The sequence below is a fragment of the Ranitomeya imitator genome, chromosome 3, assembly GCF_032444005.1.
Source record: "Ranitomeya imitator isolate aRanImi1 chromosome 3, aRanImi1.pri, whole genome shotgun sequence".
Classification (NCBI taxonomy): Eukaryota; Metazoa; Chordata; class Amphibia; order Anura; family Dendrobatidae; genus Ranitomeya; species Ranitomeya imitator.
Window position 1 is genome coordinate 226240478 of NC_091284.1, and position 18593 is coordinate 226259070.

An 18593-nucleotide genomic window follows, 5' to 3' on the forward strand; every position below is an offset into this window, starting at 1 on the left:
ATCTAAGTCTGCATTCCAAATGGCGCTCCTTCCCTTCTGAGCCCTCCCATGTGCCCAAACAGTGGTTCCCCCCACATATGGTGTATCATCGCACTCAGGACAAATTGGGCAACAAATTTTGGGGTCCAATTTCTCCTGTTACCCTCAGGAAAATACAAAACTGGGGGCTAAAAAAATAATTTGTGGGAAAAAAATTTTGTTTTATTTTTACGGCTCTGCATTATAAACGTCTGTGAAGCACTTGGTGGGTCAAAGTGCTCAGCACACCTCTAGATAAGTTCCTTAGGGGGTCTACTTTCCAAAATGGTGTCACTTGTGGGGGGTTTCAATGTTTAACCACATCAGGGGCTCTCCAAACGAAACATGGCGTCCCATCTCAATTCCAGTCAATTTTGCATTGAAAAGTCAAATGGCGCTCCTTTCCTTCCGAGCTCTGCCATGCGCCCAAACAGTGGTTTACCCCCACATGTGGGGTATTGGCATACTCAGGACAAATTGTACAACAATGTTTGGGGTCCATTTTCTCCTGTTACCCTTGGTAAAATAAAACAAATTGGAGCTGAATTAAATTTTTTGTGAAAAAAAGTTAAATGTTCATTTTTATTTAAACATTCAAAAAATTCCTGTGAAGCACTAGAAGGGTTAATAAACTTCTTGAATGTGGTTTTGAGCACCTTGAGAGGTGCAGTTTTTAGAATGGTGTCACACTTGGGTATTTTCTATCATATAGACCCCTCAAAATGACTTCAAATGAGATGTGGTCCCTAAAATAAAATGGTGTTGTAGAAATGAGAAATTGCTGGTCAACTTTTAACCCTTATAACTCCCTAACAAAAAAAAATTTTGGTTCCAAAATTGTGCTGATGTAAAGTAGACATGTGGGAAATGTTACTTATTAAGTATTTTGTGTGACATATCTCTGTGATTTAATTGCATAAAAATTCAAAGTTGGAAAATTGCGAAATTTTCATAATTTTCGCCAAATTTCCGTTTTTTTTTCACAAATAAACGCAGGTACTATCAAGGAATTTTTACCATTGACATGAAGTACAATATGTCACGAGAAAACAATGTCAGAATCACCAGGATCCATTGAAGCGTTCTAGAGTTATAACCTCATAAAGGGACAGTGGTCAGAATTGTAAAAATTGGCCCGGTCATTAACGTGCAAACCACCCTTGGGGGTAAAGGGGTTAAGAGAAAGAATAGGAACCCATCTCTTGTCTCTGTGTGTGCTGTGTAAAGGAGACAATATATTAGCTACTTTCCAACCAGTAGCTCACATAATGGCCAGGAATAGTATTAACACGCACTTATTCAGAGAAAGTTACCTTTCAAGGGAATTTTTCACCATGTGTTTGTCACCTAATCTGAGAGCAGGAGAATGTAGAATCAAGACCCTGATTCCAGAAATGGGGCATGTGTTACTGGGCTGCATGCTGTAGTTTTGCTAATACTCTGCTGAAAAAAAACACAGATTATCAGTAGGGAACTAGTAAGCTGTTGCCTGGTGTCCAAGCTCTGAATTGGCAGCTTTCTGTGTACACTGTGCATAGGCAGAAAGCTGACAATCACTGGACGGGAGATGTACAGAGCAAGCAGAGAACTTTGTTTTTCCTGGTCCAAAACGAAATGTGGAAAGCTACTGTATACGTAGCCTTACATGCTGCCCACAGAAGGAGAAGTCAGGATATTGATGTGGTTGCCACAGAGACATGGAGGAAAAGCATGAAAACAAAGAAGCTTGTATTGTAAGAGATTTGGGTATTTTTGGTGCAAAAAAAAAAAAAAAAAAAAATTCCATGTGAAAATCCCCTGACAGTCTTTAGCAGGAGTTAAAGCAAAAAAATAAATAAAATACAAAAAAAAAAATAAACCCAAAACTCTAAACTCTGCCTGCAGCATTCCTGTCCGATTTCCGGACAAGATCAGGTTTGCTGATGGGTGCAGAAACTGCCTGCCATATAACAATGCGGAAAAAGCGGGGTGCTGCGCACAAATCCATTCACGTTCCCAACTCGAGGACATGACAGGCTCAGAGAATGCCAGAGTTCATTGAAACCCAGCCTTAGGCCATGTTTACACCTTCAATATTTTACCTCAGCATTTGTACGCCAAACCCAGGAGTGGGTGATAAATACAGAAATGGTGACGTGTTTCTATTATACTTTTCCTCCGATTGTTCCCCTCCTGGTTTTGGCTTACATATAGTGAGCATGTGAACGTGGCCTTCGGGTGGGTTTTACACCAGCTGATGGTAGCCATTAAACAACTACTGACTTCTATGTAGCCGATCAGCAGTCGTAAACAGCCTACTTACACAGGCTGACCGCATTTCCAGAATACGATAGTTGTGTGTGTGCATAGGCTCATTGCTGGACTGTGCTGCTGAGAACAAGCTTAAAAACGTAATTCCACCATAAGAACGTGCCAAATTTTTGGTGCCCTTGGCAGCCAGTTTACACTGGACAATGGGATTATTCCTAGGACTGCTGCTAAGTGATCAGTGGAAACACAGACCAGCATTAGCCAAAAGGATTACAAAGAGCCTCTAGGACATGCGTGGATCACCATGAAATTCCCCATTTCCATGATAGCAGGACTCAAAAAAAAAAAAAAAAAACCATCACAGAAGAGAAACACTAAGGGTATACAGTCATGGCCAAAAGTATTGACACCCCTGCAATTCTGTCAGATAATACTCATTTTCTTCCTGAAAATGATTGCAAACACAAATTATTTGGTATTATTATCTACATTTAATTTGTCTTAAATGAAAAAACACAAAAGAATGAAGCAAAAAGCAAAACATTGATCATTTCACACAAAACTCCAAAAATGGGCCAGACAAAAGTATTGGCACCCTCAGCCTAATACTTGGTTGCACAACCTTTAGCCAAAATAACTGCGACCAACCGCTTCCGGTAACCATCAATGAGATTCTTACAATGCTCTACTGGAATTTTAGACCAATCTTCTTTGGCAAACTGCTCCAGGTCCCTGATATTTGAAGGGTGCCTTCTCCAAACTGCCATTTTTAGATCTCTCCACAGGTGTTCTATGGGATTCAGGTCTGGACTCATTGCTGGCCACCTTAGAAGTCTCCAGTGCTTTCTCTCAAACCATTTTCAAGTGCTTTTTGAAGTGTCTTTTGGGTCATTGTCCTGCTGGAAGACCCATGACCTCTGAGGGAGACCCAGCTTTCTCACACTGGGCCCTACATTATGCTGCAAAATTTGTTGGTAGTCTTCAGACTTCATAATGCCATACACACGGTCAAGCAGTCCAGTGCCAGACGAAGCAAAGCAACCCCAAAACATCAGGGAACCTCCACCATGTTTGACTGTAGGGACCGTGTTCTTTTCTTTGAATGCCTATTTTTTTCTCCTGTAAACTCTATGTTGATGCCTTTGCCCCAAAAGCTCTACTTTTGTCTCATCTGACCAGAGAACATTCTTCCAAAACGTTTTAGGCCTTTTCAGGTAAGTTTTGGCAAACTCCAGCCTGGCTTTTTTTATGTCTCGGGGTAAGAAGTGGGGTCTTCCTGGGTCTCCTACCATACAGCCCCTTTTCATTCAGATGCCGACGGATAGTAAGGGTTGACACTGTTGTACGCTCGGACTGCAGGGCAGCTTGAACTTGTTTGGATGTTAGTCGAGGTTCTTTATCCAACATCCGCACAATCTTATGTTGAAATCTCTTGTCAATTTTTCTTTTCCGTCCACATCTAGGGAGGTTAGCCACAGTGCCATGGGCTCTAAACGTCTTGATGACACTGCGCACGGTAGACACAGGAACATTCAGGTCTTTGGAGATGGACTTTTAGCCTTAAGATTGCTCATGCTTCCTCACAATTTGGTTTCTCAAGTCCTCAGACAGTTCTTTGGTCTTCTTTCTCTTCTCCATGCTCAATGTGGTACACACAAGGACACAGGACAGAGGTTGAGTCAACTTTAATCCATGTTAACTGGCTGCAAGTGTGATTTAGTTATTGCCAACACCTGTTAGGTGCCATAGGTAAGTTACAGGTGCTGTTAATTACACAAATTAGAGAAGCATCACATGATTTTTCAAACAGTGCCAATACTTTTGTCCACCCCCTTTTTTTATGTTTGATGTGGAATTATATCCAGTTTGGCTCTAGGACAATTCTTTTGTGTTTTTTCACTTAACACAAATTAAATGAAGATAATACCAAAGAATTTGTGTTTGCAATCATTTTCAGGAAGAAACTGAGTATTATCTGACAGAATTGCAGGGGTGTGAATACTTTTGGCCATGACTGTATGTCCATGGTCAGGATTGCATCAGGAATTGCTCAGGATTTGATGCAGGTAAAATCTGCACCTGAGGTCACCTGCGTTTTTCATGCCTCTTTGACGCGTTTTTCATGCGTATTTGTGTGTGATTTTGTAAGCTCACTAAAGATATAAAAAAAAAAAAAAATATTGTGATGACATTTCTTGTCCAACCTCATCATTTACATACTCCATTGAAGAATATACACACAGATAGATAAGTTAGATAGATACGATACATATCTATCTATCACATCTATGGATCTATCTATTATCTACCGATATATCTATCTATATAGATATATTGATAGATATAGATTAACAGATGATTGATAGATGGATCACACAAGCGAGAAACTCAGATGAGTCTCGCATCTTAATACCCGGCACTGCCACTGGAACTCGGAAGCGGAGCGTCAGGCTGCATATTTCTATGCAGCTGAACGCTCCGGTCCCTAGTGCCAGCGGCAGTGCCGGGTATTGACGCCGGCCTTAAACGCAATACGTTTAACTTGAAAAATGGAGTAATAAGGGGTTAATGTCACCTTGCTAGAAAAAAAGTATTTGAAATATTCTTAATTTTACCATACTCTATCGCCTGCATAAAATTTTTTTAAATAAACCAACCGTATACTTACCGTACTTTCCGCTGTAGTCCAGTTAATAATAATCTCCCCTATAGAACAGTGACATCGGGTGACGTCATCGCTCTATAGGACCTCCAGTGACACACTGACAGGAGACAATGGCTCCTGCAGTGCATCACTGAGGTTACCTTAGTTCAGAGTCTGACTTTATGGCAAAGCTGTGTGGTAATTTTCCCACACAGCAGTGCCACAAGTGAGACTAGGGACTATTTTCTCACAGGGGCGGAGGAATACATTGTGGGGAATACATTGTGGAAGGATACCTTCCATCATTGTATTCCTGGAGCCCCTGGAGAGCGGTCACATCAGCTGATTCTGCTGCTCTCACCGGGAGATCGTCGTGGGACACTCGTTTTAATTGGATATCTGCGGATCAGGGAGTATATTGTTTGTTTATTATTTGTTACAAGTGACAATGGCTTCGGGGATCAAAGTAACAAGTGATGGTGAGTATGTACTCTATGTTTAATGTACTGTATGTTTTATATGCATGTATTGTATGTATGTTATGAATTTTGCATGTTCTGTATGTACAGTATGTTGTCACATATCACATGGTGTATGTGCACACAGTCTAGACGAGTCCAGCTCTGCTACATCTGGATGCCTGACATCCAGACATAGCAGAGCCTGTAGATGATTGCCGGAGATAACTCTCCCCTGATCACCTACACTACAGCGTTCTCACAATCAGATGATCAGCTGTTTGCGAGAACCAGACTAGTGACTGGAGATAACCCCTGGTCATGTGCACGGCAGTTCTCGCGATAACATAAGTTATTGCAAGAACTGCAGTGGACGAGGGACTTCCGGCGGCGGGACAGGTGAGCCGGCAGACATGCATAGTAGGCTGCGTGTTCGCAGCTTCTACGCATGTGACTAATCATTAGATGCGATTTTATCGCATCTAATGATAGTCTATGGTAAATTCATGGCACGGTGACGGAACGTCACCGCTTTGTAAACAGACATGTTGCGTTCTGAAAAGACGCGCCGCATGTCCGTTTACGCGGGTCTGCCGCCTGCATGTTTTACCGCATAGTGGAGATGGGATTTCATGAAATCCCCTCCACTATGCTGTACCATCTGGATGCTGCGGCTCTACGCAGCGTTTCCTGAACGTGGAAACATACCCTAAGGAGCCATGGGGGCTCAAGACAAAATTTAGAACCCAAATAAAACTTTGACGTCAATGGAGAACATATTTCACGCAGCTTCAGGCCGCTTGGGTACAATTTCATCCTTCAGTATCGTTAAAAAAAAAAAATAAAAAAAAATTCCTATGGCAATATTCATAGAGATTTTAGTATGTGTTATGCACAGACTTAAAAAAACAACAACAAAAAAAGCCACACCTTCGATTCCCTATAATGGAGATCTGCGTTTCACTCATCTGTGTTGGGGATGTGCTTAGGGTACATGCACACAATCCAGGAATGGCAGTGCTTTGGATGTTGGATGTGCTGCTGTTTATTGAAGGCAGGTGAATCCGCATACGATCACTGAACCGTGCAGAATCACAGCGTCCAATACATTGTACGGGTCACATTTATCTTGCGGAGACTCCCGTCTCCCCAAGATAAGTAGACATGCTGCAGTCTGGAAAAACCACATTTCAATCTCCGCGGGTGATCTGCAGGCATCTGGATGCATAGTGGGCATGGGATTTCTTGAAACATCTGGTCAAGTATGCAGCGCTTACTGATTGTGTGCACATACCCTTACAGTGGACGGCTAATAGCGGAGCTTTTCCATGTAAACTGACAGAAGGGGGCTGGCTTAGTGACTGATGCAAGACTGTCCCTTTCATATACATCACCAACACAGAGGGACTGCTCTTCTGTGTCATATCAGTGCCAGGACACCGTAAGGTAGACATCCTGTTTCCAGCAATGTGTCACTTACTGGACTTATTGTTATGATTTTGATAAAAAAAAAAAAAAAATATATAGAATTACCGTATATACTCGAGTATAAGCCGAGATTTTCAGCCCAAATTTTTGGGCTGAAAGTGCCCCTCTCGGCTTATACTCGAGTCACGGTAGCGGTGGGGTCGGCGGGTGAGGGCGCTGAGGCATACTTACCTAGTCCCAGCGATCCTCGCGCTGTCCCTGCCGTCCCACGGTCTTCTGTGCTGCAGCTTCTTCCCCTCTTCAGCGGTCACGTGGGACTGCTCATTAGAGAAATGAATAGGCGGCTCCACCTCCCATAGGGGTGGAGCCGCCTATTCATTTCTCTAATCAGCGGTAACGGTGACCGCTGATAGAGGACGAGGCTGCGGCACTGAAGACCAGCTGTGACAGGCGGGGAGCGCCAGGATCGCTGGGACTAGGCAAGTATGTCATATTCAAAAAAAAAAAAAAAAAAAAAACACAAAATTGAGCTTAACTTAAGTTGGTATACATGCAGAGGTAAAACGCATGTTAAAAATGGCCACAAAAGATAAAACCTACAAGAGAAAAAAATAAATGAAAACCCTGATATAACTAAGTAAAAAAAGCAAAAATGCATTTAAATAACAGTTTTTAGTAATACTGTTTTTTGATAAAAAAATAGCACAAAAGCCATCCCACCTCGTCACGGTAACTCTGATCGGGACAGTCCTAAACTATCTAATATTAAAACCTTATTATGTGTCAATGTTGACCTCAGTGTGAATAAGGGCAGATGAAAGGACTGCGCCCAAACAGTGAAACACTAGACTAGGGAAGCCTTATATAGTTTCTAGCTCAGAAACAGGGAGGCCACACCCCGGAAGTATGTCATATTCACCTGTCCGCGTTCCAGCCGCCGGGCGCCGCTCCATCTTCCCAGCGTCTCCGCTCTGACTGTGCAGGTCAGAGGGCGCGATGACGCATATAGTGTGCGCGGCGCCCTCTGCCTGATCAGTCAGAGCAGAGACGCCAGGACCGGACGCTGGGAGCTGCAATCAAGAGAGGTGAGTATGGCTTTTTTTTTTTTTTTTTTTTTTATTGCAGCAGCAGCGGCCATGGCACAGATTTATACCGAGCATCTATGGGGATATATGAACGCTGCAGAGCACTGTATGGGGCACAGATATGGGGGGATATGAACGCTGCAGAGCACTATATGGGGCACAGCTATGGGGAGATATGAACGCTGCAGAGCACTGTATGGGGCACAGCTATGGGGAGATATGAACGCTGCAGAGCACTATATGGCACAGCCAAGGGGGAATATGAACAGTGCAGAGCACTATATGGCACAGCTATGGGGAAATAATGATCTATTTTTATAATTCACCGGTAGCTGCTGCATTTCCACCCTAGGCTTATACTCGAGTCAATAGGTTTTCCCAGTTTTTTGTGGCAAAATTAGGGGGGGGGGGGGGTTCGGCTTATACTCGGGTCGGCTTATACTCGAGTATATACGGTAGTTCTTACAGGTAATTCGGTTTATAGGAACCTTCCACGACAGCCACTTCAGAGGTTGTCTTCCCCGCCCTAATAGGGGACATGAACACAAAGAGGTTAAATACCCCTCCCCTTCCTGCACTGCCAGTGTTTTCCTGGACACAGTCGCATGTATAATTACCACAATAGTGCAAGAATCATCCAATAAAATATCAGATAGGGAGAGAAATTAGTGCAGTCGTGGAAGGTTCCTAGAAACCAAATTACGGGTAAGAACTAATTCTATTTTCTCTAGTCACCTTCCACGACAGCCACTTCGGAGTAGTATCAACAGCTAATTTCTCTAGAGAGGGACCACGGCCTGCAGAACACGTCTGCCAAATGTTAAATCCCTATTGAAATTTAGCCGGTAATGTCTGGTGAACGTATGGATGGATGACCAGGTGGGGGCTCTGCATATCTGCTCTGATGAGGCATTCCCCCTCTGCCCATGATGTTACCATCGCTCGGGTAGAGTGTGCTTTCAGAGAGGCAGGTGGATCCAGTCCCTGTGATGAATATGCCAGACAAAGACTGTTTGATCCAGTTTGCGATAGTGTTTTTTGCCGCCTTCTTTCCTTTGTTTCGTCCCAAGAACGATGAATAAATTTTGATCAATTCGCCAGGCTTCAGTCTGTTGTAAGTAAGATAGGACCACCCTGCGAACATCCAAGGTGTGGAAGGTCTGTTCTTTAGGGTTGGAGATGTTCGGGCAAAATGAAGGTAGTACAATGTCCTGATCCCTGTGGAAATTCGAGACCACCTTAGGTAAAGAGACCGGGCAAGTTTTAGTATAATGCTCTCCATAGTGAACATTAGATAAGGTTCCTGTATTGACATGGCCTGTAACTCTCCAATACGTCTAGCCGTAGTGATTGCGACTAGAAAGACTGTTTTAAGAGTTAAGTTCTTTATGGTTATAGCATCCAGGGGTTCAAATGGATCCTGGGTTAGACCATCAAGTACTGTATTGAGGTCCCAGGAAGGCACCCTACTACGGAGCGTAGGACGAATTCTGGATGCTGCGGTCATAAAATCGCTTGATCCAGCGGTGATTGGCTAAATTTAAATCAAAAAAGCTACTAAGGGCCGATACTTGCACTTTGAGTGTGCTAGGGGTAAGGCCCATTTCCAAGCCCTTCTGTAAAAATTGTAAGATTTTCGCTATATTAGGAGTGAAGGGGTCTGGAATTTCCGGGAGCACCAGGACATACATTTTTTTCCAGACCTTAGTATAGATGGTATTGGTTACCGCCTTTCTGCTTTTCTGGAGGGTCTGGATTACCTCATCCGAGAGTCCTTTGGCTTTTAAAATTGTGGCTTCAGTAGCCATGCTGCCAAGTTCAATCTGTTTAGGTCCGGATGTAGTAGGGGACCCTGGTGTAGGAGATTGAGTTTTTGAGATAGAAGGTAGGGACCTTCCAGGGCCATATCTAATAGGGCACCGTACCAACTCCTCCCGGGCCACAATGGGGCAATCAAGATTGTGGTAACTCTGCCTGTTCTGATCTTTTGTAGAGTTTTCGCCAGCATGGGAATGGGTGGAAAGGCATATGCAAGGTTGAACTTCCACTGCTGTGAGAAGGCATCTATTCCCTGCGCCTTGTCTCTGTGATGAAGGGAGAAAAAAGGTTTCTCCCTTCGCATTTTGCCTGTTGGCGAATAGATCCACCTCTGGAGTACCCCATTTTGAGGTTAGGGACTGAAACACTGTTTGGTCTAGGGACCACTCTCCTGGATGAACGACTTTCCTGCTGAGGAAATCCGCCTGAGTGTTGGCCAACCCCCTCAGATGTACTGCTGTGACCGACAGAAGGTTTTTCTCTGCCCAGAAATACATTCTTGCAGCTACTTCCTTTAGAGAGGCATACTTCGTTCCCCCCTGGTGTCGTAGATGGACAATATGACCACGGTAGCCTAAGTAAATACGAACGTGGTGATTTTTGATCAGTGTAGATGACGCCTTTAGGGCTTCTTCCACAGCTTTCAGTTCTCTTAGATTTGAGGAGCTGCTGTTGATATTCGATGCCCATTGTCCCTGAAAGTAGAAACCCTCTACCACTGCACCCGAGCCTCTTTTGCTGGCATCTGAGTGAAGTGTTTTTAGTGGAAGGTGATCCCAGCTGACTCCTCTCTGGAGATTTTGGTAATCTAGCCACCATTTTAGAGCTGATTTTACATGGCCAAGGAGAAGATTCTTTTGATTCAATGGAGTCTGTCGTCTCCTGGAATGTAGAAGCACGTACGTCTGGAGTGCTCGTGTGTGAGCCCGAGCCCAGGAAACAGCTTGTATACATGCGGTCAGGGATCCTAGTACAGACATAGACTCCCTGAGGGTCGGCGCACGCTGGCCCCTGAATTTGGCTACTTTGCGGACAAGGTTGACCTGATGATCTTTAGGCAGAAACGATGTTCTTTCTTCGGAGTCCAGTAGCACCCCTAGAAATGTCCTTCTTGTGGAGGGATGGATCTCTGATTCTTCCAGATTTGGGATCCAACCCAGGGTTTGTAATATCTCCAGGGTCTTTGATACGTCTGTTTTCAGACGGGGGCAGATGGAGCCATAAGGAAGTCGTCCAAATACGGGACGATGCATATTCCTTGTTGACGGATGAAGATTATTGCTTCCACCATAGTTTTCATAAAAACCCGTGGGGCCGATGAGATGCCAAAGGGGAGGACATTGAACTGGAAATGTTCGATCTGGTGACCCTTGGAGACTGCGAATCTGAGGAACTTCCTGAGTTCTGGGTGGATTGGCACATAGTAATACGCATCCCTCAGATCCACAGTCGCCATCATCCAATTTTGACCGATGAGGGGGGATTACTGATTTGATTGTCTCCATTTTGAATCTCCTGTACCGGACTGATTCGTTTAAGGGTTTCAAATTTATAATAATTCTGTTCTTCCCCGACGGCTTGGTTATCAGAAAAAGGCGCGAATAATGACCACATCCTACTTCCAATTTCGGTACCTGCGAGATCACATTTCATTGCAGTAGTTTTTGTAGATCCTTTAACAAGAGTTTTGGAGGTCTGGGGTTTGAAGGGAGGTCATCCTTAAGCATTGTGGGGGTGGTCTCACGAATTCTATTTTTAGTCCCTGTTCAACGGAACGAAGGACCCACTGATTTGTGGAGATGGTCTGCCACTTGGTGAAAGTGAGAGTCGACCCCCGACCGGAGCACCATCATTGCTTATCTGGGGTTTGCTGGGTCTGAGGGGCCAGGATATTTTTGCCCTGGCCTCCCTTGGGATAAGTCCACCTTCCCGTCTTGCCTTTTCACCTCTGCGAAGACTGGTCACGGGAGGGACGAAAAAAGCGTTTTTAGGAATTTTCTGCTCAGGGAGAGATTTTTTTTTTTTTTTAATCTGCCGCCTTATCCAAAATATCATCCAGAACGGGTCCAAATACATTATGACCCTGGAAGGGTATGCTACATAATTTTGACTTGGAGACAAAATCGCCTCCCCAGGACTTTATCCAAAGTGTTCTCCTGGATGAGTTAGAGAGGACGACAGCTTTCGCGGCAAATCAGACCAATTCAGCAGAAGCATCGGCTAGGAACCCCGTTGCTTTCTGTAGCAAGGGTAGGGAGTCTAAAATTTCCTCGCTTGGGGTGCCCTGTGTCAAGTGATCCTCAAGCTTGCGTTACCAGACAAACAGATCTGGCCACGCAAGTGGAGGCTATATTGGACTTCAGTAAATTTGTGGAGGTGTCCCAGAACTTCTTTAATAAACTCTCTATCTTACGATCCATCGGATCCTTGGAGTTGAGAAGAGTCCTTAAAGGGAAGGGCTGTTTTCTTAGTTACCCTGGACACCTGTACATCCACTTTCGGGGTCTCCCATAAGGAGTTACCCCCGTCCAATGGACACCGGTTCTCTAGCTCTGATGGAACAGTCAGACCTTTTTCAGGGAGGTCCCATTCATGTAGAATTAGATCTCATATATTCTTATGTACCGGTAACCCTTTTTGATCTTTGGGTTTTAGACTCTCAAACATCTCATCCTGTACTGTGAGCATAACTTCATCCTCTACCCCCATGGTGCCTCTTACTAAACTGATTAGGTCACTCATGTCCTCAGAATTAAAATAGTATTTTTTGTTTTCTGGTTTAAAGGTGGGGGTAGAAGCGGAGCCTTCATTCTCCCAATTATCCTCCGAACCCGAGAACTGGATTTCTCCCAAGTCTGGGTCGGATTCTACTGGGGCTTTTTTCCTCTTTTTTGGAGGGGGTGGCTGAGGCACCGACATCTGTGAGAAGGTAGCCATAGAAGAATGGACCTCATGTTTAATGAGGGATCTGATGCTATCCAGCAGCGAGGGTTGTTCAGCGTGTAGGACCTCATCCGTACAGGACTGGCAGAGCTTTTTCTCGTATGTTGATGGGAGTTTGGCCGTACACACTTTACATTTGCGGCTTGACCTCTTAGGATCAGAAACCTTTTCTCCCTATAAAGAGAGAAAGAGGGTTTGCTAAGCCACTTAGGGGTATATATCTACATATACACATGCATGCACAGACGTATATACGTTATAGCTGGGCCCGACACCTGCTACTTACTTTGGTAGGAGGGGGAACGCTGGCATCCGCAGATGCAGAGCAAGGGGGTCGATGGCCCAGCGTCATGGTGCTCCTCCTCCCCATGTTGTCCAATTGGGGTAGGGTCCGATTGGAACGCCCCCGAAAATGCTGCCTGCATGCTGTAGTTGCTGCCCGGATCTGCCATTGAGCTCGCCAGCTGGCATGCGCTCCATTGTGGAACGCACCTGAGTGAACCGGAAGTGACTCCGCCATCGGCCGGCCACAGACTCCGAGATGCGCGCCACCTCCAGTGCTGCAGCCAGGGACCAGGAAACCGGGGGGGCTGCAGGAGGCCCCCGGTACCCACGTCACCGCCCTGCATTACCCCACAAAGGGGGCGCAGGAGGGGCGGGAAGGTCACGAGTCCCGCCGAAGAGAAGAGACAGGAGCAGCGTTTTGAGGAGGGAACGCCCGACCTCCTGCTGGCCGGCTTAATCTGGTATGTGGAGCTCCGGTCGCTGGCCACGGCAGCCCCTTCAGAATCTCTTCATGCCCCATAGGGGACAGGAAAACTTTTTCCGGTGCAGGAAGGGGAGGGGTATTTAACCTCTGTGTTCCTGTCCCCTATTAGGACGGGGAAGACCACCTCCGAAGTAGCTGTTGTGGAAGGTGACTAGAGAAATCACTGGTTATCAGCAAGAGGTTATTACTGGTATACCTGCTGCCATGTAGTCATCCATGTTCATAAGGGGTGCATAACCCCACCCCCATCACTGGTGGGCAGCTTTCTGCTTACACTGTGCATAACCAGAAAGCTGCCAATCAGTGGTGTGGGCGGGTTATACAGGGCATAGCATTCATAAAACTCAGTTCCGCAGCGGCAAACAATGATTTTAAGAAAAATACATAAAATATCCCAGTCAGTGACACATTGCTGGAATCAAGGTCACTGTCCCTACAGGACTGCACGGTCTGCAGCCCAAGGAGCACACACAGCCAGCAATGCAGTTCTGTGCAGAGCCCCTCAACCACGTGGTCACAAAAATGCTTATCCAACAGGTTACCTTTATGTAGCGGCAGGGGCTGGCGAGTCAGATGAATCAGCTATCCGATACAGTTCAGCCAGAATCAGCATAGGGTTTAAAGCGATAATTAACAAATTGCCGAATGGCAAATAGACCCCAACTAAAGATTCTGAGATTAATAAAATATAACTTTTAATGAATAAATTATAATGGTAATAATACGAAGTGTGCTCATTAAAAATACAGAGTCCACAGTAGTTATTGATGGCCTATGGATCATATAAGATAGACGTAATCCATCCTTATGGAGTGTGGCTGCTAACCGCTGGGGGCCATTGCTACAAGGGTAAGTATTAGGAGATTCTTCCCTATTTTGGGATTTGGAGCCTCATTTCCCTGAAGAAGCCAACAATGGCGAAACATGTCAGGGGAGGGGGGGCAGACAGCTGTTTGTTTTTAGACCAGATAGTCCGCATACGCCATAGGAGTGGTCCGTGGCCACCATGGCTAAAATCCTATAAGAATTGATGTCCTAAAAGCTGTAGAAAGGCTTCACATGGGTAGGTACTGAAAAATACTTACCCCATAAGGGTATGTTCACATGTTCCTGATTTCCATCCTTTTTTTTTCAGGACTGTTTTTTAAAAAACTGCAGCTCTTGGCAGAAAATGCAGGTCCTTTTTTTGATCCTTTTTTTTTAATGCAGTTTTCTATGCAGAGTGTGTGTTTTCTAGGAAGTTTTTTAGGGTTAAAATGGCTGAAAATACCCTAACCCTACCCCTAACCCTATTCTAACCTTAGTGGAAAAAAAAAAAATTCTTAATTTTTTTTTTATTGTCCCTACCTATGGGGGTGACAAAGGGGGGGGGGGGGGGTGTCATTTACTATTTTTTTTTATTTTGATCACTGAGATGTAATCTATCTCAGTGATCAAAATGCACTTTGGAACGAATCTGCCGGCCGGCAGATTCGGCGGGCGCACTGCGCATGCGCCCGCCATTTTGCAAGATGGCGGCGCCCAGGGAGAAGACGGCCGGACGGACACCGGGACGCCGGGTAAGTATAAGGAGGGGAGATTAGGGCACGGGGCGGTGGGATTGGAGCACGGGGGGGCAGCCACACTCCGCCCACGCACTTCCGCCCGCTTCCCCGCACTTCCTGCTGCAGCGGTTCTGCACCACAAACCGCAGTAAAACCCACAGATATTTTTTTCATCTGCGGGTTTTACTGCGGGTTTGACCTCACAATGGAGGTCAATGGGTGCAGAACCGCTGCGGCTCCGAAAAAAGAAGTGACATGGTACTTCTTTTTTCCCGCAGCTATTCAGCGCGGCTTTTTTTTTGATTTTCCGAATTGTGGGCACAGCAGTTCCTGTTTTCCATAGGGTACAATGTAATGTACCCTGCATGGAAAACAGCTGCGGACCCGCAGCGGGAAAATCGCGGCAATTCCGCATGAAAAAAAGGATAGTGTGAACATGGCTTTAAGGCTATTCAGCCAGTGAAACAAGTCACCATAACTTGCATAAAAAGGGAGGAATTAAATAATACCTACCCCTATGTGAAATCGCCTGTCAATATCAGATTTATACAATAATAGGGAAGAATCCCCTAATACTTACCCCTGTAGCCATGGCCCCCAGCAGTTAGCAGCCACACTGCATGAGGAAGAATGGTCTCCATCTTGTATGATCAATACATCAACTAAGACATCAATAACTGCTGTGGACCCCACTTTTAATGAGCACAATTCTTATTATTACCATTATAATTTATCAATCTCAGAATCTTTAGTTAGGGTCTATTTGCCATTCGGCAATTTGTTAATTACCGTAGATGAGAGAATCAGGCAGATTATGATAATGTCACTCGGATCACACTGTCGGAGTTCGAGCCAACTGTCAGTTTACTGTGATCTGATTCTCTCGCATGATAAAATCATATCACACATGCGGAGAAGATGGAGAACTACATTTCTCCATTGTCTGAGTCCACAGATGTCTGACTGCACTTGGATGACATCTGAGTGCAGTCTGATGTTTCACATGCACTCAGACTTATATGGGTGAGCGTGGTGTGGATGCACTCGCCGCATGCTGCGATTTGTTTTTTCATGCAGAGTCGGCATGTGAAAAAATAAAAAAAGTGCGCTAGTCAGTAGCGGCCCATAATTTAATACTGGTCCGAGTGCCATCCGATAAATACGCTAGTGTGAACAAGCCCTCAGCAAAGTAATAAAAGGACGCAGCAGTACATTGTTAATCTGAGGACTGACTGTCAGGTTTAGACGCCCTTCATCTTGCTGGATTGACAGCGGCGATGTAGCACAGGATACTGAATAAGAGTCACTTAGAATAAGAGATGCAACAAGAACAATGCTTCACATAGCAATGGCCTTTAGGTCACTGCAAACATCCCCAAGAAAATCTCCCAAGACCCCAGCGCACGTCACATGCCCCTGAAATCACAAGACGAAGGAATCAAAGCCATGCAGCGCTATTGGAATCGCAAACATACATAATGGGATCCGTTACCTAGGCTTCCATTATACGAGGTGACTAAGGCTGTAATATAGACGTTATTCTGTTACTGTCCAATATGCTGAATATTTAACATATTAACAGAGATGCGGCAGATATCCAGAATGACGCGCAAATAAAAAAGTAACCAGAGAACAGAGGAAATTTACTGATCGCTGGAGGACCAACTGCAGAGACCCCCTGCAACTGCTGAAAGTGGACTCTGGAAAGGGCAGAGAAAGCAGAAGATTAATGGAGTGACGTGGAGCATGCCCACTTCTGCCCCGTACAGGGCAGCTCTCTGCAGCGGCCAGACCCAGGCGATCACCAGGTTATCCCTAGAAGACAGTCACATTTCTTTGTTTCTCAATGTAAACAGCCCATCCAGTATCTGACATACACCCCTCGTGCTTTGTCACTTAGCAAAACCCCTGCAGACCAATTCCAGACCTGAATCTTTTTATTTAAAGGGAAAGTTTATACAAACTTTAACCCATAGACAGCTGTGACCAATGCAGCCAGTCACTGGCCTCTGGGATGACAGATGTATGTACAACATGTGACAGATGCAGCCAATCACTGGCCTCGGGGATGATGGGTGCATGTACAGTATGTGACCGATGCAGCCAATCACTGGCCTCGGGGATGATGGGTGCATGTCGGGTATGTGACCGATGCAGCCAATCACTGGCCTCGGGGATGATGGGTGCATGTACAGTATGTGACCGATGCAGCCAATCACTGGCCTCGGGGATGATGGGTGCATGTACAGTATGTGACCGATGCAGCCAATCACTGGCCTCGGGGATGATGGGTGCATGTGGGGTATGTGACCGATGCAGCCAATCACTGGCCTCAGGGTACTGGATGGGTGCATGTACAGTATGTGACCGATGCAGCCAATCACTGGCCTCGGGGATGATGGGTGCATGTGGGGTATGTGTCCGATGCAGCCAATCACTGGCCTCAGGGTACTGGATGGGCGCATGTACAGTATGTGACCGATGCAGCCAATCACTGGCCTCGGGGATGATGGGTGCATGTGGGGTATGTGACCGATGCAGCCAATCACTGGCCTCAGGGTACTGGATGGGTGTACAGCATATGACCGGAGAGCCCTGAAATTGACTGGCTCACTAGAGGGGCACCATATACGAGGACCCCCAGAGTGTCAGTGCAGGATTACAAGCAGTCCTCATTTTTTTACCTTTTCACATTAGACTATACATGCAGCCATAATAATGGATATGTCACACCCCCCACATGGTGGCACCTGCAGTGCCCACACCACAAGCTATGCCAACAGGTAAGAGCCAACGCAAAACAACACTGGCACCCTGATTCCTGCCACTGCCCTTGGACCAGAGGAGACTGGAGCACTGACAGTGATGGACAGGGCAGGCATACATGCCACAGCCAGTGCTGACAGAGCACCACACACTTGTTGCTGAGGGCCATCCTGGAACTAGTAGTTCCTCTGCAGCAACAAGTGTGCGCACTCCGCTACCGTACAGCCCACCATCTTACCGAGCTCCCCGGCAGTCAGATCGGCCTCCGGTCCCCCGGGACTCCCGCTGTACGTCTGCTTGATGTCCCGGAAGAATTTCTTAGTGTCCCGCAGATTCTGGTGCAGCCTGGCCAGATGCTTATTATAATGGGCGAAGCTTCGGCCTAACTCCCGCTGCAGGGAGCCGGAGCCCCCAGAGGAGCTGTGCCGGCGGTCGCCTTCCTCCATTGCCGGTCAGCCAGTGCCCTGCCTGCACCCGCACACTCCGCGGCCGGCCACCAAGCCACACAACAACAAGCAGAGCACTGCCCATGGGACGGAACCTTTATCGTCAGCGCCCGGGGCTGAGGCGGGCAGCAACCCCGGCACACGCATGCGCGGGGACTGCCGAAGGGAGTGCAGGGAAATGTAGTCCTGAACCGGTATACCGCTGCAGTGACGTGGAGAAGATGAACTAGAGAGCTGCTCTACAGCCTGCAGCGCGGACGAGTGTCTGCTCTCCAGGAAACCTTGACTTTCTACTGGACGAGGATGTACTTCAGCTCCTCCACATGCAGAATACTGCTTTCATGCTGTTCCCAAAAAGTGACAAAGAAGTCATATATACTCTACGTCCTGTCACTCAGAAATAAGCCCTCAGAAAATATATATA

General features: G+C 46.0%; 1 protein-coding gene across 1 annotated transcript in view; it reads right to left on the reverse strand.

Annotated features, from left to right (window-relative positions):
• Positions 1-18285, reverse strand: part of DSTYK (dual serine/threonine and tyrosine protein kinase) — a 110018-nt gene extending 91733 nt beyond the window's left edge. Inside the window, exon 1 of the mRNA XM_069756210.1 lies at positions 17962-18285. Coding sequence (XP_069612311.1) covers positions 17962-18169 — 208 coding nt within the window. The 5' untranslated portion in view covers positions 18170-18285. The remainder of the gene's footprint in view (positions 1-17961) is intronic.
• Positions 18286-18593: the final 308 nt, after the last annotated feature.